This window comes from Ceratotherium simum, chromosome 29 (genome assembly GCF_057802395.1).
Source record: "Ceratotherium simum simum isolate JZ-2026a chromosome 29, ASM5780239v1, whole genome shotgun sequence".
Lineage (NCBI taxonomy): Eukaryota > Metazoa > Chordata > Mammalia > Perissodactyla > Rhinocerotidae > Ceratotherium > Ceratotherium simum.
Genome location: NC_141928.1, coordinates 38885153 through 38905700, shown reverse-complemented (window position 1 = coordinate 38905700; position 20548 = coordinate 38885153). Strand labels below are relative to the sequence as shown.

The 20548-nt window shown below is 37.7% G+C and overlaps 1 protein-coding gene across 2 annotated transcripts in view; it reads right to left on the bottom strand.

Annotated features, from left to right (window-relative positions):
* Window positions 1-20548, bottom strand: part of LOC106800717 (stimulated by retinoic acid gene 6 protein-like) — a 49517-nt gene that overhangs the window by 21737 nt on the left and 7232 nt on the right. The window contains exons 2-6 of one of the 2 annotated variants that reach the window (XM_087419488.1): window positions 13941-14014; window positions 12919-13080; window positions 11705-11820; window positions 6922-6985; window positions 5241-5350 (exon numbers count right to left, since the gene is read on the bottom strand). In XM_087419488.1, coding sequence (XP_087275614.1) covers window positions 5241-5282 — 42 coding nt within the window. In that variant the 5' untranslated portion in view covers window positions 5283-5350; window positions 6922-6985; window positions 11705-11820; window positions 12919-13080; window positions 13941-14014. The remainder of the gene's footprint in view (window positions 1-5240; window positions 5351-6921; window positions 6986-11704; window positions 11821-12918; window positions 13081-13940; window positions 14015-20548) is intronic. The other variant, XM_087419487.1, reaches the window with a different exon arrangement.

Sequence of the window (20548 nt, the reverse complement as noted above, 5' to 3'; positions counted from 1 at the left end):
ACTTAATCACAGGATTAGTTTATATAGGCATCATCCTAGTACATTTAAAATGAGCACAAGACAATTTGGCCTTGCTATTTTTATGCCTCCATTTTGACTCAGACATTTTACCTCACATAACTTGGACCACATGAAATGTTTTGAATCTGTGCTTAATAAAATACTGAAGTCAGAATTATGCCAACATTTAAAATTTCTTGTTGAGAAAGCAAACTTAAGAGCAAAATAAAATAAAGCATTTTAATTTTTGATCCATTTTTTGAAATATAGTACAGTAGACAAATTCTAGTTTTTCCCCTTTTATTTTTATTATCCAATGAAATTATTTATTAGGATCAATTATTTTATGTTTAAATGACATGACTTTTGTTCATGGCATAATTTGCTGACTATAGATTCTGCTATTGTAAGTTTCCTTTAGGTATCATTATCTCTACCAAGTCAACGTTCCTGGGTCAAATTTTGCATATCAAAATGTTTTCAAATATATTTCTCTCCCGTCAATTTTTAGTTAATTTAGATAAATTTTACCATGTGCAGCTTTAACCATTATCAGTTTGATTTTGTGTGGATTACTTTTTTTTATTAAAGATTTTATTTTTTTAGAGGAGTTTTAGATTCACAGCAAAATTGAGAGGAAGGGTCAGAGATATCCTACAGTCCTAACTGCCCCCACACTTGTAAAGCATCCTGCATTATCAATAAATATCCCCCACCAGAGTGGTACATATGTTACAATTAATGCACCTATACTGAAACATCATTATCACCCAAAGTCCATAGGTCACCATCAGGGTTTACTCTTGGTCTTGTGCAGCCTATGGATTTGGACAAATGTCTAATGACATGTATTCACCATTACAGTATCATACAAAGTATTTTCATTGCCCTAAAACTCTTCTGTGCTCTGCCTGTTCACCCCTCCTTCCCCGCAACTCCTGCAACCACTGATCTTTTACTGTCTCCATAATTTTGCCTTTTTCAAAATGTCATATAGTTGGAATCCTATAGTTTGTAGCCTTTTCAGACTGGCATCTTTCACTTACTAATATGCATTGAAATTTCCTCCATGTCTTTTCATGGCTTGATAGTTCATTGCTTTTTAGCACTGAATTGTATTTCATTGTCTGGATGTACCACACATTATTTATCCATTCACCTACTGAAAGACTCTTGGTTGCTTCCAAAGTTTTGCAATTACATATAAAGCTGCTATAAACATCCACGTACACGTTTTTGTGGGGACATAAATTTTCAGTCTCATTGTTTAGTTTGCATTTCCCTGATGACCTATGCTGTGGAGCATCTTTTCATATGCTTATTTGCCATCTGTATATCTTCTCTGTGAAGTGTCTATTGAGGTCTTTGGTCCTTTTTCAATCGGGTTTTTTTCTTATTGTTGATTTTAAGGGTTCTTTGTACATTTGGGGTAACAGTCTTTATCAGATGTGTCTTTTGCAAACATTTTCTTCCAGTGTGTGGCTTGTCTTTTCATTCTCTTGACAGTGTCTTTCACAGAGCAGAAATTTTTTATTTTAATGAAGTCCAGCTTATCAATTCTTTCTTTCATGTATTGTGTCTTTGGTGTTGTATCTAAAAAGTCATCACCAATCCCAAGGTCATCTAGATTTTCTCCTATGTTATCTTCTAGGAGTTTTACAGTTTTTCATTTGACATTCAGATCTATCCATTTTAAGTTAATATTTATAAAAGGTGCAAAGCCTGTGTCTAGATTCATTTTTTTGCATGTGGATGTACAGTTGTCCCAGCACCATTTGTTAAAAAGAAGTGGTTAAGTTCTCATGCTCTGCTTCAGCACCCCAGGGTTTGTAGGTTTGGATCCTTGGCACAGACCTACACACTGACCATCAAGCCACGCTCTGCTGGCGTTCCATATACAAAGCAGAGAAAGAGTGGCACAGATGTTACCTCATGGACAATCTTCCTCACCAAAAAAAAAAAGAAAAGAAAATCTTTGCTCCATTGTATTGCCTTTGCTCCTTTGTCAAAGATAAGTTGACTGTATTTATGTTGGTGTTTGGCTCTCTATTCTGTCCACTGATTCATTTGTCTATTCTTTTGTCAACCCCACACTGTCTTGATTAGTGCAACTTTATAGTAAGTCTTGAAATCAAGTAGTGTCAGTCCTTCAATGTTTTCCTTCTCCTTTAATATTGTGTTGGCTATTATGAGTCTTTTGCCTCTCCATACAAACCTTAGAACCAGTTGGTCAATATCCACAAAATAACTTCCTGGCATTTTGATTGGAATTGCATTGAATCCCAGTACAGATCAATCACAATATATATAGATCAAGTTAGTAAGAACTGATATCTTGAGAATATTGAGTCTTTCTATCCATGAATATGGAATATCTCTCCATTTATTTAGTTCTTTGATTTCTTTCAATAGAGTTTTGTAGTTTTCCTTATATAGATCTTGTACATATTTTGTTAGATTTACACCTAACACCTAACACCTAAGTATTTCTTTTGGGGACGTACTAATGTAAATGGTATTGTGTTTTTAATTTCAAATTCCACTTGCTCATTGCTGATATACAGATAACCAATTGACTTCTGTATGTTGACCTTGTACCACACAACCTTGCTATAATTGATTATTAGTTTCAGGAGGAGTTTTAGTGATTCTTTTAGATTTTATACATATACCATCAAGTTATTTGTGAAAAAATACATTTTTACTTCTTCCTTCCCAATCAGTATACCTTTTATTTCCTTTTCTTGTCTTATTGCATTAGCTAGGATTTCCAGTAAATGTTGAAAAAGAGTGGTGAGAGGGAACATCCTTGCCTTCTTCCTGATCTTAGTGGGAAAGTTTCTAATTTCTCACTATAAAGTATGATGTTAGCTGTAGATTTTTATCAGATTGAGGAAATTCCCCTCTATTCCTAGCTTACTGGAAATTTTTATGGTAAAGTGGTGTTGGATTTTGTTAAATGTTTTTTCTGCTTCTATTGGTATAATCATGTGATTTTTCTTCTTTAGACTGTTGATGTGATTGATTACATTAACTGATTTTTTAAAATACTGGGCCAGCTTTGCACATCTAGGATAAATCCCCCTTGGTTGTGGTATATAATTCTTTTTACACATTGTTGGATTGGATTTGGTAATATTTTGTTTAGGATTGTTGCATCTCTGCTCATGAGAGATATTGGGCTGAAGTTTTCTTATAATGTCTTTGCCTGGTTTTGGTATTAGGATAATGCTGGCCACAGAATGAGTTAGGATGTATTTTCTCTGCATTTATCTTCTGAAAGAGATTATAGAGAATCAGTACAATTTATTCCATAAATGTTTTGTAGAACTCACCAGTGAATCCACCTGGGCCTGGTGCTTTCTGTTGTTGTTTTTTTTTTAATTTTTTTTATTTATTTATTTTTTTCCCCCAAAGCCCCAGTAGATAGTGGTATGTCATAGCTGCACATCCTTCCAGTTTCTGTATGTGGGACGCGGCCTCAGCATGGCCGGAGAAGCGGTGTGTTGGTGCGTGCCTGGGATCCGAACCCGGGCCGCCAGCAGCGGAGCGCGTGCACTTAATCGCTAAGCCAGGGGGCCGGCCCCTGGTGCTTTCTGTTTTAAAGGTCATTACTTACTGATTCAATTTCTTTAATAGACATAGGCCTATTCAGATTGTCTATTGCTTCTTGTGTGAGTTGTGGCTGATTGTGTCTTTCAAGAAATTGGTCCATTTCATCTAAGTTATCATATTTGTGGGCACGGAGTTCTTCATACTATTATTTTAATGCTCAGGGAATCTGTAGTGATGTTCCCTCTTTCTTTTCTGACATGAGTAATTTGTGTCCCCTCTCTTTTTTTCTCAGTTATTTTGGCTAGAAGCTTATTGATTTTATTGATTGTTTTAAAGAACCAGCTTTTGGTTTCATTGATTTTCTTTACTCATTTCCTGTTTTCAGTTTCATAGGTTTATGCTCTAATTTTTATTATATCTATTCTTCTGCTTACTTTGTATTTAAATTGCTCTTTTTTTGTTTCCTAAGGTGGAAGCTTAGATGATTGATTTCAGATCTTTCTTCTTTTTTTTTTTTAATTTAATTTAATTTTATTTTTTGTGAGGAAGATCAGCCCTGAGCTAACATCCATGACAATCCTCCTCTTTTTGCTGAGGAAGACCGACCCTAAGCTAACATCTATTGCCAATCCTCCTCCTTTTTTTTTCCCCCTTTTTCTCCCAAAAGCCCCAGTAGATAGTTGTATGTCATAGTTGCACGTCCTTCTAGTTGCTGTGTGTGGGACGCGGCCTCAGCATGGCCAGACAAGTGGTGCATCGGTATACGCCTGGATCCAAACCTGGGCCACCAGTAGCGGAGCGTGCACACTTAACTGCTAAGCCACGGGGCTGGCCCCTCTTCATTTCTAATAGACACATTCAGTGCTATAAATTTCCCTCTAAGCACTGCTTTTGCTGCCTCCCACAAATTTTGATAAGTTGTGTTTTCATTTTCATTCATTTTTAATTTCTCTTGAGATTTTTTCTTTGACTCATATGTTACTTAAAAGCATGTTGTTTAATTTATACTATTTTGGGATTTTCCAATTATCTTGCTGTTACTGATTTCTAGTTTAATTCCATTGTGGTCTGAGAGCAGACACTGTATGATTTCTATTCTTTTAAATTTGTTAAGGTGTGTTTTATGATCCAGGGTGTGGTCTATCTTGGTGAATTTTCCATATAATCTTGAGAAGAATGTATATTCCACTGTGGTTGATGTAGTAGTCTATGGATGTCCAAAATATCCAACTGATTGATGGTGTCAATTACAGTTCAGCTTTTCCTGCTTTGGCACTAGTTCCCAAGGGGTTTCTGCTCCATTCTGTTGTGACTCTCTGTATCCACCTGTCTGTCTCTCCAATTTTAGGGGCAATGGTTTGCCCCATGACCTCATTTCTCTTACAGATCCAAGAAGAGTTGTTGATTTTTCAGTTCAGAGTTTTACTTGTTGTTAGGATGGAGTGGTGTCTTTCAAGCACTTTATGTGTGGAACTGGCAACTGGAAAGTATCCATAAATAATTCGATTATATCTATTAGTTACATTCACCATGTGGGTTAAAGTGTCCTTGGAGTCAAAATGGTAGGGTCCAAGGATTGTACTTCTTTGATTTACAGAGATTCAATTTTGATCCAGCTTTTTAAGAACCTGCCCTAGCCCCACCTCATTTATAAAACAGAAAAGGATCTGCTCAGATCTACTTACAAGGTACAGGCAGATAAAAGCCAATGCAGTGTTTCCGATCATTCTCCTTGGGAACTGAAAGCAGGGGTCCCACTCATATATCCTGGTTTGGAACCAAGACTTTTTTCTCCCTGTGAGTGAATAAACACCAAGAAAAAACAGGTTGTGGTTGGTAAACAAATGCCTGATTCTTCTGAAAATAACCTCATCTCCTCCTCTTCGTCTCAGAGTGGAGTGAAGAGAAAGAACACTGGGAGATTCCACAGTTTTCATTCTCCCTTTATTCTTAAGAACAGAGACTCAGTTTTATTCAGTGCAGCAGTTCACCAAACTAAAAGTTCCTGACCTCTCTTACAGCTAAGAATGACCAAGACTAAGAAGTACAGGCCAATGACCTGTGATCAGAAGTGTGGTGTGGAACTTTGGGGAGGGTGCTTAGAGGGAACCAACACAGCTGGGAAGGACCCCATTGCCCTTCCTTCTTTTCTCCTGCCTGCCATCTGAAATGCAGACATGGTGGCTGGTTCAGGCTGGAGCCCCAGCATCTATCTGTGACCATGGACAGCTTTCATATTGGAAACCACTAAAATACTGGAGCAGAAAGACAGGTGGTCGGTAACCTGCCAGAGTGAACAATCTAGGGTCAGTATAGACTGCCCACCTCCAGAATTCTTTTACATGAGAAAGAAATAAATCTATTATTTTGTGTTTTTTGCCATATGTAGCCAAATGTTGTTCCAACCAAAGCACTAGCTTTGCCACTGTGTGACCTTGGACTAGATATGTCCCTACTCTGAGGCACATCCCCTTGTACATAGTGGCAGTGGCAGGGGTGGGGTGATCTGTATGATCACTGAAGACCCAGGTGCCTTTGCCTGGCCACAAGCTATGCCCTCTTTTATTGGTAACAACATATGAGTTTTTCTCTGGGAATCTACTCTTCCCCACCATCAGTCCTGTGGTTCAGTGAGGCTGAACCACTTCCCGGTTCTAGTGGTGAACATGTAACCCATGCTTAACAATCAGTTTTCTCCAATCACCCAGCCACAGGAATTGGTTCTGGGATGGCATGTGGTCCAATTTGATCCAATGAAACACATTCATGGGACTTTTGTTTGAATTATCAGAAAGGAAATTCTCTTCTTCCTGTGAGCTTAAACCAGGAGGGTATAAGTTGAGATTCTGGGGGTCACCACAGGAAGGAAGCCCACCTAAATATGAGGCTAACACAGATAAAAGCAGAACTGACAGGCTGGCCCAGTGGTGTAGCAGTTAAGTTTACGCACTCTGCTTTGGCGGCCTGGGGTTCACAGGTTTGGATCCAGGGCATGGACCTACGCACTGCTCATCAAGCCATACTGTGGCAGTGTCCCATACACAAAATAGAGGAAGATGGGCACAGATGTTAGCTCAGGGCCAATCTTCCTCACCAAAAAAAAGCAGAGCTGAGAAGAGGTGAGGGAAAGAGATCCAGTTCTGATGATATCAATTAAGCCCCTGGATCCATCTGTATCTGAAACTATCTCATGTTTTAAATCATGTAAGGCCATAAATTTCATTTTTGTCTTTCATCCAGTTTGAGCTGAGTTTCTGTGATTAGCAAACAAGTGCCCTTCCAGTCATCTCAGGGTCTCTCACGCCATCAGGGCCCATCAGTGTTGGTGCAAACACCGAGGGGTGAATAAATCCATCTTCAACTCACTGCAACTTCCTCAGGAGCTTTTGACATGCTCGGCCTGGTGAACTTCCAAGAAAGGCTTTTCTTCCTGTGAGAAAAGAGAGAAGTTTATGCTTCGGCTCACAAATTCTTGTTAGAGTTTTGGTCTCTGAGGGGCTGTCATCACAGAGGGCAGGAATTTGGGTAAAACTTGCTCTTTTGGATTGAGCCATTCCCAGACATCTGTCATTTCTTGAAGAGAGGGGCAGGGTCCAGTCTCCTGATCACCAAGCACTTGCTTTCATGAAACGCCAGAGGTCTGGCCTTCCGTGACTCTTCTGCTTACTGAGTGCACAGGCACTGTTTCGTGAAGTCCTTTTTCCCTTTGAGATTTGGTGATTTCCCTTCGTAGTTCAAAACATTGTTTCAGGAATGAAACACTCCAAAACCCAATGTTTTTACTTCTTATGAATAGGAGTTTCTTTTGCTCATTTCTTATTTGGCAGTATTTAAAGAAATATACGTCAGTGGTATGTTTTGAAATGTTTCAGCCAAGTGTGATAAGTTTTCCACAATAGTCATCAATTTCACTACATATATTGAATATGTAAATTGCATATGCTATGAGATGAAATCTTATATATTGCAGATATGTAAGAGGGAAGTTTACAGCAGTAAATGCTAACATTAAGAAAAAAGAAAGATCTCAAATAAACAACCTAGCTTTATACTGCAAGGAATTAGAAAAAGAACAGTGAGTGGTTCAGAGAGAGCCTCAACAACCAAACTGTCCGGGTTCCCATTCTGGCTCTGCTACAGACTAGCTACGTGACCTTGGGCAATGGAACTCACCTCTCCGGGTCCAAGTTTCCTAATGCAGAATGGAAGACATAATAATAGTGCCTACCTCACAGGGTTGTGATTCTGTCTTGTTAACTTTTTTTTTTTTTTTTGAGGAAGATCAGCCCTGAGCTAACGTTCATGCTAATCCTCCTCTTTTTTTTTTTGCTGAGGAAGACCAGCTCTGAGCTAACATCTATTGCCAGTCCTCCTTTTTTTCCCCAAAGCCCCAGTAGATAGTTGTATGTCATAGTTGCACATCCTTCTAGTTGCTCTAAGTGGGACGCCGCCTCAGCATGGCCAGAGAAGTGGTGCGTCAGTACGCGCCCGGGGTCCGAACCCAGGCCGCCAGTAGCGGAGCGGGCGCACTTAACCGCTAAGCCATGGGGCCGGCCCCCTGTCTTATTTGCTCTTATCCTAGCACCCAGGTCGGTGGCTGGCTCATAGAAGCATTTTGTAAATACTGGACCTAATAGGCCTCCTTAGATTCCAGTATCCTTGGTCTAGAGGCTTACCATCTTGGGCTCTTTGCCTTTCCAAGACAGCTTCTGTACAATTTCCATTTCCCTCACAAGTTGCCTAGTAACACTATGGAACTGGTTCATCATTGTTAATATGACTCTATAGTCTCTTTAGCTTTCAGAACTCTCAGTCCACATTTTGTTGTTGAAGAGATCCAGAAGATTAAGAACAACAGATTCAAAGCATCCTTCTGCCTGCATCAAAATGTCATCCAACATCCTTGTGAAGTGGCAGCTGATTAGAACCTCCATGGAGGTAAAATTTCAGAGCTGCTATTTGGTCCCTGAAGCTGATGCTGCCCATTCTTATATTCCAATGGAAATCCCTGCAAGTGGTTATCTCTGGGTGATAGGATGATGGGTGCCTTTTATTTCTTTTATAACTTCATTTTTCAATGTTTTTTATATAGAATGTTTATATGATTGGGAGAGAAAGCACTTCTTTTTTTAGAGAAAGAAATACATTGCACTTGGATTCCTTCTTCAGTTACACAACAAGCCATATAGAGAGATACACATTACCAAGTCTTTCTTACCCTAACTTTTCTATACTGTGTTTGAGACTGTCTGACCCTGCTTGTAGTAGTTATCAGCCCTGGGCATGCTATCAGTGTTTCTGCTTTTCAGCAAGGCAAAAGGCAAGAAGTAAGAAGAAAGGGAAAATAAACAATGGTGTAACTGCTTAAAACTGTTTAGCAGTAGGCTGTTAAGAAATATTCAGAGGTTTTTATTCAAAATATTCAAAACAGTTTTGAAAAATATCAATGGCTGTTAATAAGACTGGCAGTTTTTGGCATCCTAGATACAATGTTCACTAAGCAAATTCTCATACCTAATAATTGATAGTGATTGCATCTAAACATTCCCATCCAAAGTTGAGAGAGACAGCAGATAGATAAAAAAGGTATTATTATATTTTTGCTTCACGTTCCACCTTCACTGCCTGGATAGAAAATAATCATGCAACAAAGATGAATCTGAGCAACCAGAAAATAAAAAGTCAGTTGTTTCAGCACCTGAAATTTAGTAGGAAACCACTCATTTTAGGTCAAGTTTTAACATCAAAGAGATAGATACTCTCTCACCTACAATCCTAGCAAGAAAAATTTTGGGGCTTTGCAGACATGTAGAGTAGCAAGGTTGAAAATTTCTCCCTGCAAAAAGCCATAAATTAAGCTACACAAATACCAGTAATTATCATGGAGTATAATATTAAGGTAACCAGAAACATAATACATTAAGAAGAATCTGTGAAGTTAATTTTTAAAATATTTACTCCAAAGATGACTTCTTTATCAAAGCTTAATAGTGAGTTATATATGTATCTTGACAACAAAAAAAAAGGCTCTATGTTCACTGAAGATATGCTATTAGTTCAAGAATGTCTATTGATTTAAAAAATAAAAGAAGCATATGCATTCCAAGAAGGAGCTCGATGCCCTGAACCTTCAAATTGAGCAGTCTGGTGAAACGTCAAAAGTCCCCTCAAGATTAGAGAAGTCTGAGGGGGTCATCACCAACATTGACGCTGCTAAACTTGCATCCAGAGAGAAAATTCTTCCCAGAAATGAGTAAAAGTGGAATGAATTGAATAGCAACCTTAGAATCCCCATTATAAGAACAAACCCCACATTCCACATAAATCAGAGGTAACATTCCTGTGACCATTAAACATTCCTGACTTTATAAGTAGGGAAACAGCCATATTTCCAGAGTTGGATATTTCTTCTTGTTTTCCCACTTCACACTGTATAATCTAACATGTCACATAGCCCTAGATGTTCTTAGCAGCTAAGGCAGTGACTGGTACCTGCAGGTGCATAGTGAATGTTGTATGAATAAGTAGGATGGATGGATGAATGAATGACTCTTGTCTGGAAAGTGCATGAGACTTGTGCGAGTGTCAGTGGCCTGGAGGAAAAAGTGGTTACAAAAATAGAACCTGTCTTTGGGCCAGGTGCTTATAAAGAGGGAGTAGCCTACACTTTGCCCAATAGGGTTGGGGCCAAAACATATATTAAGTTAAAGAAATAAAAGCCCTCTACCAAACAATAATCATCATGCATATTTAATTCTACAAGCTTAGAGGCAACAAGAGCTGTTAATCCTACCATTTATTATTTATTTATGTATGTATGTATGTATGTATGTATGTATGTATGTATGTGAGGAAGATCAGCCCTGAGCTAACATCCATGCCAATCTTCCTCTTTTTGCTGAGGAAGACTGGCCCTGAGCTAACATCTATTGCCAATCCTCCTCCTTTTTTTTTTTCCCCCTTTTTCTCCCCAAAGCCCCAGTAGATAGTTGTATGTCATAGATGCACATCCTTCTAGTTGCTATATGTGGGATGCCGCCTCAGCGTGGCCAGACAAGCAGTGCGTCAGTGTGCGCCGGGGATCCGAACCCGGGCCGCCAGTAGCGGAATGCACGCACTTAACTGCTAAGCCATGGGGCCGGCCCCCAGTGCTACCATTTAAAATAGTTATGTCATTGAATATATACTATATAAATAAAAACATTAAGAAACATCTAAAAGTCAGTTACTTTGGTTTAAGAATCTAGTTGTCTCTGTCTCTAGCTGAATTAAGATTTCTAATAAACTATTCTGATCCATCATTTTATTATAATAATAGACTCTCAAGTAGGAACAGGTATGGAAATTGATGTCAGCTCACTTTTCAATTTTTTTCTCCAAAGATTGTAAAAATTTTAAATCTGAACCCTATATTCATTTTAAAACAAAAATCAGGTACTCTATAAATAATTAGCCAAAATAACTAAAAACTGTTCAGCTGAAAGTGCTTAAAAATCCTCAGGAACAAGCACAGAAAATTTGAGACTAAAAAATAGGTTTCATTACCAGTGAGTTCAAGTTATTAAAATGGCAAAGCTATCAGTATCTGTTGGTAGCAGTTTAATGCAAAATGGCATACATATTAAACACATTTAAAAGTAACTTAAAACAAAATATATAAAAACAGCAATTATAACACACACAGCCCTCAACCCTGACATACTTCTCCTATAAATGAGAACCAATATGTGTTAATCTTAGAGATAAAATTAATGAAGCAATATTACAGAAAGTGCTTCATGCTCCTTGGATAAAAGGTAATATGACTAATAACTCAAAATCTGAAAGTGAGGCAGGGAGGAGGCATCAGGAGAGAGAAATAAGGAGAAACGTATCGTGCAAAGATGAGGCCAGTGTTTGAATTGCTGTAAAATTCCTTAAGTTCTTCTTTATATAACTCTGTAAAAATATGGGAGCTTAGATATCCAAATGCCATTGTTATGCTTGTTTAGTATTTCCTTTCTGTGGTTTTAAACCTTATCCATTTTATAAGTTTAAGAGGCAGGAGGCATGACATTTGGTTTTTCAACAGTCTGATTTAAATTATCTTTAAATTAAAAAAATGATAGAATTAACCAAAATGCTTAACATTTTAGATTATTCTCATTACCTGGTATTTGTGTCTTTAGGCTTTGTTATACTTCAGGCTTGTGGGGAGTCAAGGGACTTAGAAGGAGCAGGATTAGGCAAAGCAGGACCATGACAGCTTCAGTCTCAGTTTTAACCCTGAAATAACGAGCAGGGTCAACAGCCACAGCAGAGGAAACCTAGCCCCTTTATTTTGCAAGGGTGCCTCACAGTTTAATTTAAACATCAGGATGATCTTGCTGCATAAAGAATAATGAAACATTATATAATTAATCATTTTCTAACTGCAACAAAGAAAAGTTAAATTTTAGACAATAATGGTATATATGCAATGCTGAATTTGAAGCTATATTCCACAGATTATAAAGATAATGCCTTAATAGTAAGATCAAAGAACATTTTATAGAAAGTAAAAAATTGTTCAAGTTTTAAAATGTAATCAATTTTCCCCTTTATTAATGAGAAAAAATAATTTAGTAATACACAGATGTTCGAAAATTGATCCACCCACAATAATCATCCTAGCCTCGGGTTATAAACATAAACAAAAGGTTTGGTGCCCACAGATTAATGATTTGTTTTTGTTTCTCCAATCCAAATCATTTATCTTTCATAAGTGAATATTTAGAGAGTTTGGCTAGCTCTCTTACTCACATTTATTTTTTATTTAAAACTTAGAATGCCTGAGTTAATATCCTGAGACAATAAAGAAATCTGAGTGTCCATTATAGCAGTTCTGGAATTTTAAGAACTATGAAATTCATTCCAAACCTTTTCTTAATTTCAATGGGATACAGATCAGAGTATATTAAAAATTACCATCTACAAGTAATATATGTCCATATTTTAATCAGATAGTATTTCTGCTGGGATTCAACAACTTTATTTTTAACAGCCTGGTAGAGACTCACAGGCTGGTTTGGGGACACTGGCTTCTGAGGATGCCAGGAAGCCAAAGGGTGAGCTTCCTTGAGGATGGCTGGATGCTGACTCTGCTTTACCCTCCACAGAGAATGAGACCTGGCCTTGCTAAGACTTAGTTTGGCTCAGAGAACAGAAGGGTCCAGGATGTCCATATATACTTCCTATTAAAGGCATAACTAATTTATTTAAGTTTTTCCCAAATAATGATATAAAAGGACCAGGAGGAAGGAAAAGACGAGTTTCTCAGAACTGGCCAGACCCCCCCTTAAATAGAGAGTGTCAGCAGCTGATGCATAGTCTTTGCAAACACACCTGCTCAGTGGGGCCACTGGAATCACCCAAGCTTCTGTACCTTTTGTTAAACAAATAAAGGAAGTAATCTAGGCTGCCAGCAGGTAGGGGAGGTTGTGCATAAGTGTGTGCATATCAGCTGCCAGGTGAATCGCAATCCTCCCGAAACAAGTCCTCTTGGTTCTGTAGAAAAAGCTTATTCTAATTTAAAAGGATCTATGACCTCTAAAAAGTATACAACTTTACTGAGTAGTCATGTTTCAGAAATAGCATATGTAAAAGTAACTGATATAAACAAAAATCATATTGTTCAATTAATTTTCATAAGCAATATTGGAGATATGTTTTTATAGAAAAAATGATTTCAACTCAGTAAGAATCACACTTAAAGCAGCAAGCTATCTAAAATCACATTTAAATTTCATGCAACACAAATACTAATTCTGAAAACACTGTATCCCTCAGTGGGGCTATGAACAGGGGATTTACACTTTGGTTGGAGAGACAAGATGGCAAGTGGGTACATTTCTAATCTTCAGATTCTTTGACTTTATTATGTCTCCTGTTATTTTCTTAACAGCTCTTTGGGACTTTATAACCTGAGGAATCACTTGCATTCACACTTAGATGTTTCGTGGTCACTGCACAGTTTAGGGTCCCAGCTTTTAAATGCCGGAGTATCTGAACCTATTTTATGAGTTGATGTCCCATATTTATGTACTTTAAATCCTACCCTCTAATGAGTGAGAGGGTGACAAGGGACACAAGTATCTCTGCAAGTGACAATGGAAGTAAAACAGAATAGGTTTGGTGTGAGGAAGGCCTCAAGTCAGGATATAATAATGATATCCTTGGAGGTATTATTTTCTCTTTACTCACTTCAATTCAAAATTTAAAGAAATTAGGACAGAAAGGAGGAGAGATATATTCCATGTAGGAGAAGGTGATAGCAAATGTCAAAAGCCACCAGCAGACATTTTTCTTAGGGTTCTGAGGCTCCAGAAGCCAAGATGTATCATGAAGACAATGTTTAGAAAACATACCACTCATTTCCTCAGTACAGGTTCTTGAGAGATGCATCTGAAAAGGTGGTGGAAGAGACGCCTTTGGGCTAAACCTAAGGTATGAAAAAAAAACTAAATTAAAATTCAAATAGCATGTGTGGTGATGGACTGTAATTAGTATTTGGGTGGTGAACATGATGCAATCTATGCAGAAAGAGAAGTATAATGAAGTACGCTTGAAATTTACACAATGTTACAAACCAATGTTACCGCAATAAAAAAAGAAATTAAAAAATTTCAAATAGCAAAGTCTATACCAACTTTTAAACACTGTACTTTTCAGTTAAAGTCTCAGTGGTATTGAACAGCAAAAGAAGTCACTAAAATATTTCAAAATGAGCAAAAATGAAAACGATACCTGGTATCAGCTTTCATGTTTCATATTCACCCAGAGAAAAGTATATTAAAAGCTAAATTTAGGGCCCTCCTGGTGGCACAGCGGTTAAGTGCGTGTGCTCTGCTGCGGTGGCCTGAGGGTTCGCAGGTTCGGATCCCGGGTGCGCACCGACACACCGCTTGTCAAGCCATGCTGTGGCAGTGTCCCATATAAAGTAGAGGAAGATGGGCACGGATGTTAGCCCAGGGCCAGTCTTCCTCGGCATAAAGAGGAGGATTGGCATTGGATGTTAGCTCAGGGCTGATCTTCTTCACACACACACAAAAAGAAATATAAAAGTTAAATTTAAACTAGGACTTTAAAGAACTTGGAAGTCAGATTTTCAATTAATCACCTTTAAGGAACCAGCAATACAAAACAAAGAAAACCATGCAAAGAATAAACAGCTGAACACAAGGAAATTTTGAAATATAACTAAAAAATGATGGACTTTCATCACTAGATATTGAAATGTGTTATAAAGTTACAACATTTAAAATAGTTGGACAGCTAAGTAAAATGGTAGAGACCTTAGAAACACTCAATTTACACTGTATCTTAGCACATGATAAGAGTGGCATTTCATGGGCCGGCCCCGTGGCTTAGCGGTTAAGTGTGTGCACTCCGCTGCTGGCTGCCCGGGTTTGGATCCCGGGCAAGCACCAACGCACCGCTTCTCCGGCCATGCTGAGGCCGCGTCCCACATACAGCAACTAGAAGGATGTGCAACTATGACATACAACTATCTGCTGGGGCTTTAGGGAAAAAAAAGGAGGAGGATTGGCAATAGATGTTACCTCAGAGCTGGTCTTCCTCAGCAAAAAGAGGAGGATTAGCATGAACGTTAGCTCAGGGCTGATCGTCCTCACAAAAAAAATAAATAAATAAAATAAAAAAATAAACTGCACTGATAAAATAAAATAAAAAAAAAAAAGAGTGGCATTTCAAACCAGAGAGGAGATTGCTCAAATAACTACTTGGAAAAGAGGAAACAGATTCCTCACCTCATACCCTCACCAAAATAATTTTTATATGAATTACACTGGATATATGTAGGACGATTTTTTCCAAATATGAGGACAAAGAAATAACCCTCCCACCCAACATACACACACACAAATCCTTTGCGTTCATGCCTGTCTCCCTCACCAGACTCCCAGTGTCTTAATTACCTGTGTTCCCAGTGCCTGGTACATGAAGGGAGAGTGAATGTTGTAAGAATAAATGGGATGACTGAATGAATGAATGACTACGTCTTGCCTGGCAGTGGGTATGGGACAAGAGTGGGTGATAGTGACACAGTACACACATTTCCCAATTTTTGCATGGTATAGAATACTCTAAAAATTAGATCAATTCTTTGAAATGAAGCACATCTCATAATATTTTAATTCTGAAAGGAATGATTAGATTGTAGGCTACTAATAAACGCTTACTTAGCGTATGATGCTATGCAATTATAAGAGCATCACATTTGTATATAATGCATCTGGGAAATAACAGAAGATGCCAAAACATATCCAACTCCTATTTTCACTAAACTGACAGGGAGACAGCACTCCCTCCCCTTGCACCAGAGCCCTAAAACTGTAAACTGAAACCTTCCCCTGCTTTGAGGCAGCTTTGAGGGCTCTAGTAGAAGCAGAGGGTTATGAGCAAAGAGTGAGAGTACAGGGAGACTATGGCAGGGACAGCTATGGTTCAAGCACTGGTAGGTCTAACGGAAAGGAAAGAAAACCGTCAACAGAGCAAGAGAAAGATATTCAAGGGAAAGCACAGGGACACAAAAAACAAATGTGGTAATATGACAGAGGTCCAACCAATTTTATAACAGTAAGTATAAAAGATTTATTTCGTTTCTTAAAAGACAAATAGTTAGACTGTCCCCAAAAAAACCCCAAATCTAAACATATGCCATTTATTAGAGACACACTCTTATCCCACAAATGTTTATTTAAGGACCTACTATGTGTCAGGCACTGTGTCTGACAGTAATGATCATAGAAACATACCCCTACTCTCATGGACTATACATATAGTCGAGAAAACTGACTGTGGTAAGCAGCTATTAGATGGCCCCCAAAGATTCTTGCCTCCTGATAGTCACAGTCTGTGTAATGCTCTCCCCTTGAGTAACTTGCTTCTAACCAATAGAATACTTCAAGGTTGAGGGGATTACAAATAATTAGATTACAAAAGACTCTAATTTCCACTTTTTTAGCATAATCTCTCCCTTGCTGGCTTTGATGAAGCAAGTGGCCATGTTGGGGAGGCCTATGTGGCAAGAAACTGAAGGTGGTCTTTGGCCAACAGCCAGACAGAACTAAGGAACAACTCAAAAGGAAGTGAAGCAGAGGACCTAGCTAGGTGGTGCCTAGATTCCTGACCCACAGAAATCAGGAGATAATAAATATGTGTTGTAAGCGGCTAAATTTGTCATAATCTGTTACACAGCAATAGACAACAAATGCACAAAAAAAATCTCTATGTAAGAACAAAGTCTACCAAGTACTGTGATAGCGGCAGTAGGTGTAACAACAGCACTGACAGAACCAGCAAACCAAACTAGGAAGTAGAGAGAGGAGGAAGGAGAGAGTAGAGGTTATTAACACTTATTATAAAGTTCTAATAATCTGAATACGTTGGCTCTGCAAAAGAACAGACAGGTAATCAACGATTCCCAATGGAAAGCCCAGAAACTGAGTCAAATATTTATAAACAACTTAGCACGGGTAAATACAGCATTTCAAACCAGCAGAGAAAGAAGGATTATGTAATAACTGATATTAGGACATCTGGCTAACAAGAAAAAGATTCCTACTCTCACTCTGTACAACAAAATAAATTCCGGATGAATTAAAGATTAAATGTAAAAAATGAAACCACAAAAATTCTAAAAGAAAACAGAAGACATGTTACATAATATGGAGGTAGAATGCTTTTCTAAGCATAACACCTAAAGGCAGAAGCCAGAAAGGAAGAGATTGATAGATGTAACTATACAAAATTTTAAAGTTTTTGTACACCAAAAACCATAATTAAACTAACTGAGGAAATACTGCCAACATAGTCAACATCTTTAATTTATATATCACTTTTACAAATTAGGAAGAGAAAAACACCAGAAAAATTGTGCAAAGGACAAAGAAATGTAATTCATAAAAGAACTATAAATGGGGGCTGGCCCAGTGGTGCAAGCGGTTAAGTGCACGCACTCCGCTGCAGCGGCCCGGGGTTCGCTGGTTCGGATCCCGGGCGCACACCGACGCACTGCTTGTTAAGCCATGCTGTGGCGGCGTCCCATATAAAGTAGAGAAAGATGGGCACGGATGTTAGCCCAGGGCCAGTCTTCCTCAGCAAAAAGAGGAGGATTGGCATGGATGTTAGCTCAGGGCTGGTCTTCCTTACAAAAAAAAAAAAAAGAACTATGAATGGGCTAAAAAACATATGACAAAAATATAACTTCCAGAAGAATCAAAATAAAAGAAATAGAAATTAAAACCTAGGTACATTTTTTTCACCTTCTGTGGTATCAAATAAAAAACTGATGCCCAATGTTGGCACAGGTACAAGAAAACAATCACTCCCATATGCTTCTAGAAGAATACAGTTGGTATAATCTGTTTAGAGCACAAATTAGTAATAGTCTTAGTGTGTATACCCTTTTACCCAGATATTCTATTTCTACCAATTTATTCTAAGGAACTAGTTGTGAATATATGTAAGGATTGTTCTACAAATATGTTCATTATAGAATTGCTCACAATAGTGGAAATCACTTATATTCAACAATAGGTAATTGGACAGTGGACTACCCTGACATTCAAAATGATAATGTAGAAGTGTACTTAATCATGTGGAAAATGTTCACAATACATTGCCTTTTAAAACAGGTTATAAAATAGTGACATATAGCATGACCCAATTTGTATTTTAAAAAACTTACATATGCATAAATAAAAATAATAAAAAGATACTTTTAAATGTTTACATTTATGTCTGGATTAGAGGTGATTTTTTCTTCCTTTTACTTTCTTATACTTTGCAAATTTTCTAGACCGTACAAACAGTACTGTTGTAATCAGAACAAAGCAATAAATATATTTTAGAAAGTGCTGCCTACAAATATTTAGTACATGTTTTAATCATATAAAAACTCAGAAATAAACAATAAATTGACATTCATTTACTTTAGCTTAATACTTGAAAGATGCCTTTTCAATCATGTCCCTGTTGGCTAATGCCAGACAGTCACTCCTATCCAAAGTCCACAATCTTACTCACTACAATGAACATACAGCAATTTCTTCTCTTTTTCTAGGCCTAATAGGGGAAACTGGGCCTCCAGCTCCATACTCATCTATATTTTATGCATAAATACATTAAATACCTCATTTAGTAATCTTAACACTTTAACAAAATACAATGGTCATGAACCATATTATTTTAAAGATAAACATTTCCTTCCCTCATATAAACCAGAGAAACTACAAATTAATCACATATCTGCACTCCTGACCCCTTTTTCTATTTTACTGAAGACACATGGTAAACTTAGATTGATATCTACAATATCAGAGAATATCAGTTATGTCATTTTTCCAGAGTCTTCCAGTTTGTTAACTGGTAGGCATGAGCTTTTAACCAGAGTTCTTGAGAACAGGCTTCTGGGGCCCATGAATCTCCTCAATTAGTATACAAAGATGCGTGTATACGTGCACACATTTTTCTGGGAAGATCATTTATAGCTTTTATCCTCCTGACAAGATTTGGGGACCTCAAAAAGCTTAAGGTCATAATAGCTTTTACTAATTAAGATTACTGCTTAATATTTCACAGGTAGAAATAAAATTTTTTGCTATTTTATTTTGATAAGAGTAACTTTTTTGATTTTATAACTAGAAAGGCTGCCCATAACATGTGCCACCAGGTGGTATTTAGATTTCTCTTAAAAGGTATCTTTCAAATTGTATTATGATCTTTAAAAAAAGATTTGATGAAGATGTTTTATATCTTTAATTGTCTATAATTAAAATAGTCTGTAACACAATCCATATAAAGACAGCTGAAGACAGCTAGGTCTGTAGTTCTAGAAACTACATAAGACATTCTACCATATGGAATTCAAAATTCTTGCAGTGAAAGGCAAAAGACAAAAGTATATACTACATTAATCCTCAAAAATCCTCAAAACTAAAATGATACATAAGGCTTTTGCTATCAGTTTTTTAACTTTTTAGTTTGAAATACATATAAATTCATGAGAAGTTGCAAAAAATGGACACAGAGGTCCTACGTCCCCCTCACCTAGTTTCCCCCAATGGTAACGTCTTGCACAGCACAATATCAACACCAGGCAACTGACACTGGTACGATCCAGAGCTTATGCCGATTTCACTAGTTTTACATGTACGTGTGTGTGTGTGGAGCTCTGTGCCATGTGACCACACATACAAATCCATGTAACCACCACGGCAATCAACATCCAGAAGTGCCCCATCACTTCAAGGCTCCCTCTTGCTACCCCTTTATAGCCACACCATTCCCCCTTCCCCCACCCCTAACTCTTGGCAACCACTTATCTGTTCTCCATCTCTATAATTTTGTCATTTCAAGAATGTCATATAGATAAGAGTCGGAGGGTATGTAACTTTTGAGATTGGCTTCTTTCACTCAGCATAATTCCCTTGAGATCCATCAAAGTTGTTGTGTGTATTAGTAGTTCACTCCTTTTTATTGCTGAGAGTATTCTGTGGTAGGATGTATTACAGTTTGTTGAACCATTCACCTACCAAAGGATGTCTGAGTTGTTTCTAGTTTTTGGCTATTATGAATAAAGTTACTATGAACATTTGCGTACAGGTTTTGTGTGAACATAAGTTTTCATTTCTCTGGGATAAATGCCCAGGAGTGCAAGTGCTGGGTCATACGGTAGTTACATGTTTAGCTTTTTATTTTTTTTTTTAAAGAAACTCCCAACCTGTTTTCTAGAGTGGCTGTTCAATTTTACATTGCCAACAGCAATGTATGAGTGATCCAGTTTCTCTGCATCTTTGCCAGCACTTAGTATTATCACTATTTTTTATTTTAGCCATTCTGATCGGTGTGTTACAGTGATACCTCACTCGTTTTAATCTTCATTTCCCTAATGACTAATGAAGTGGAACATCTTTTCACGAGTTTTTACATTTAAAGCAATCATTGCGGGCCG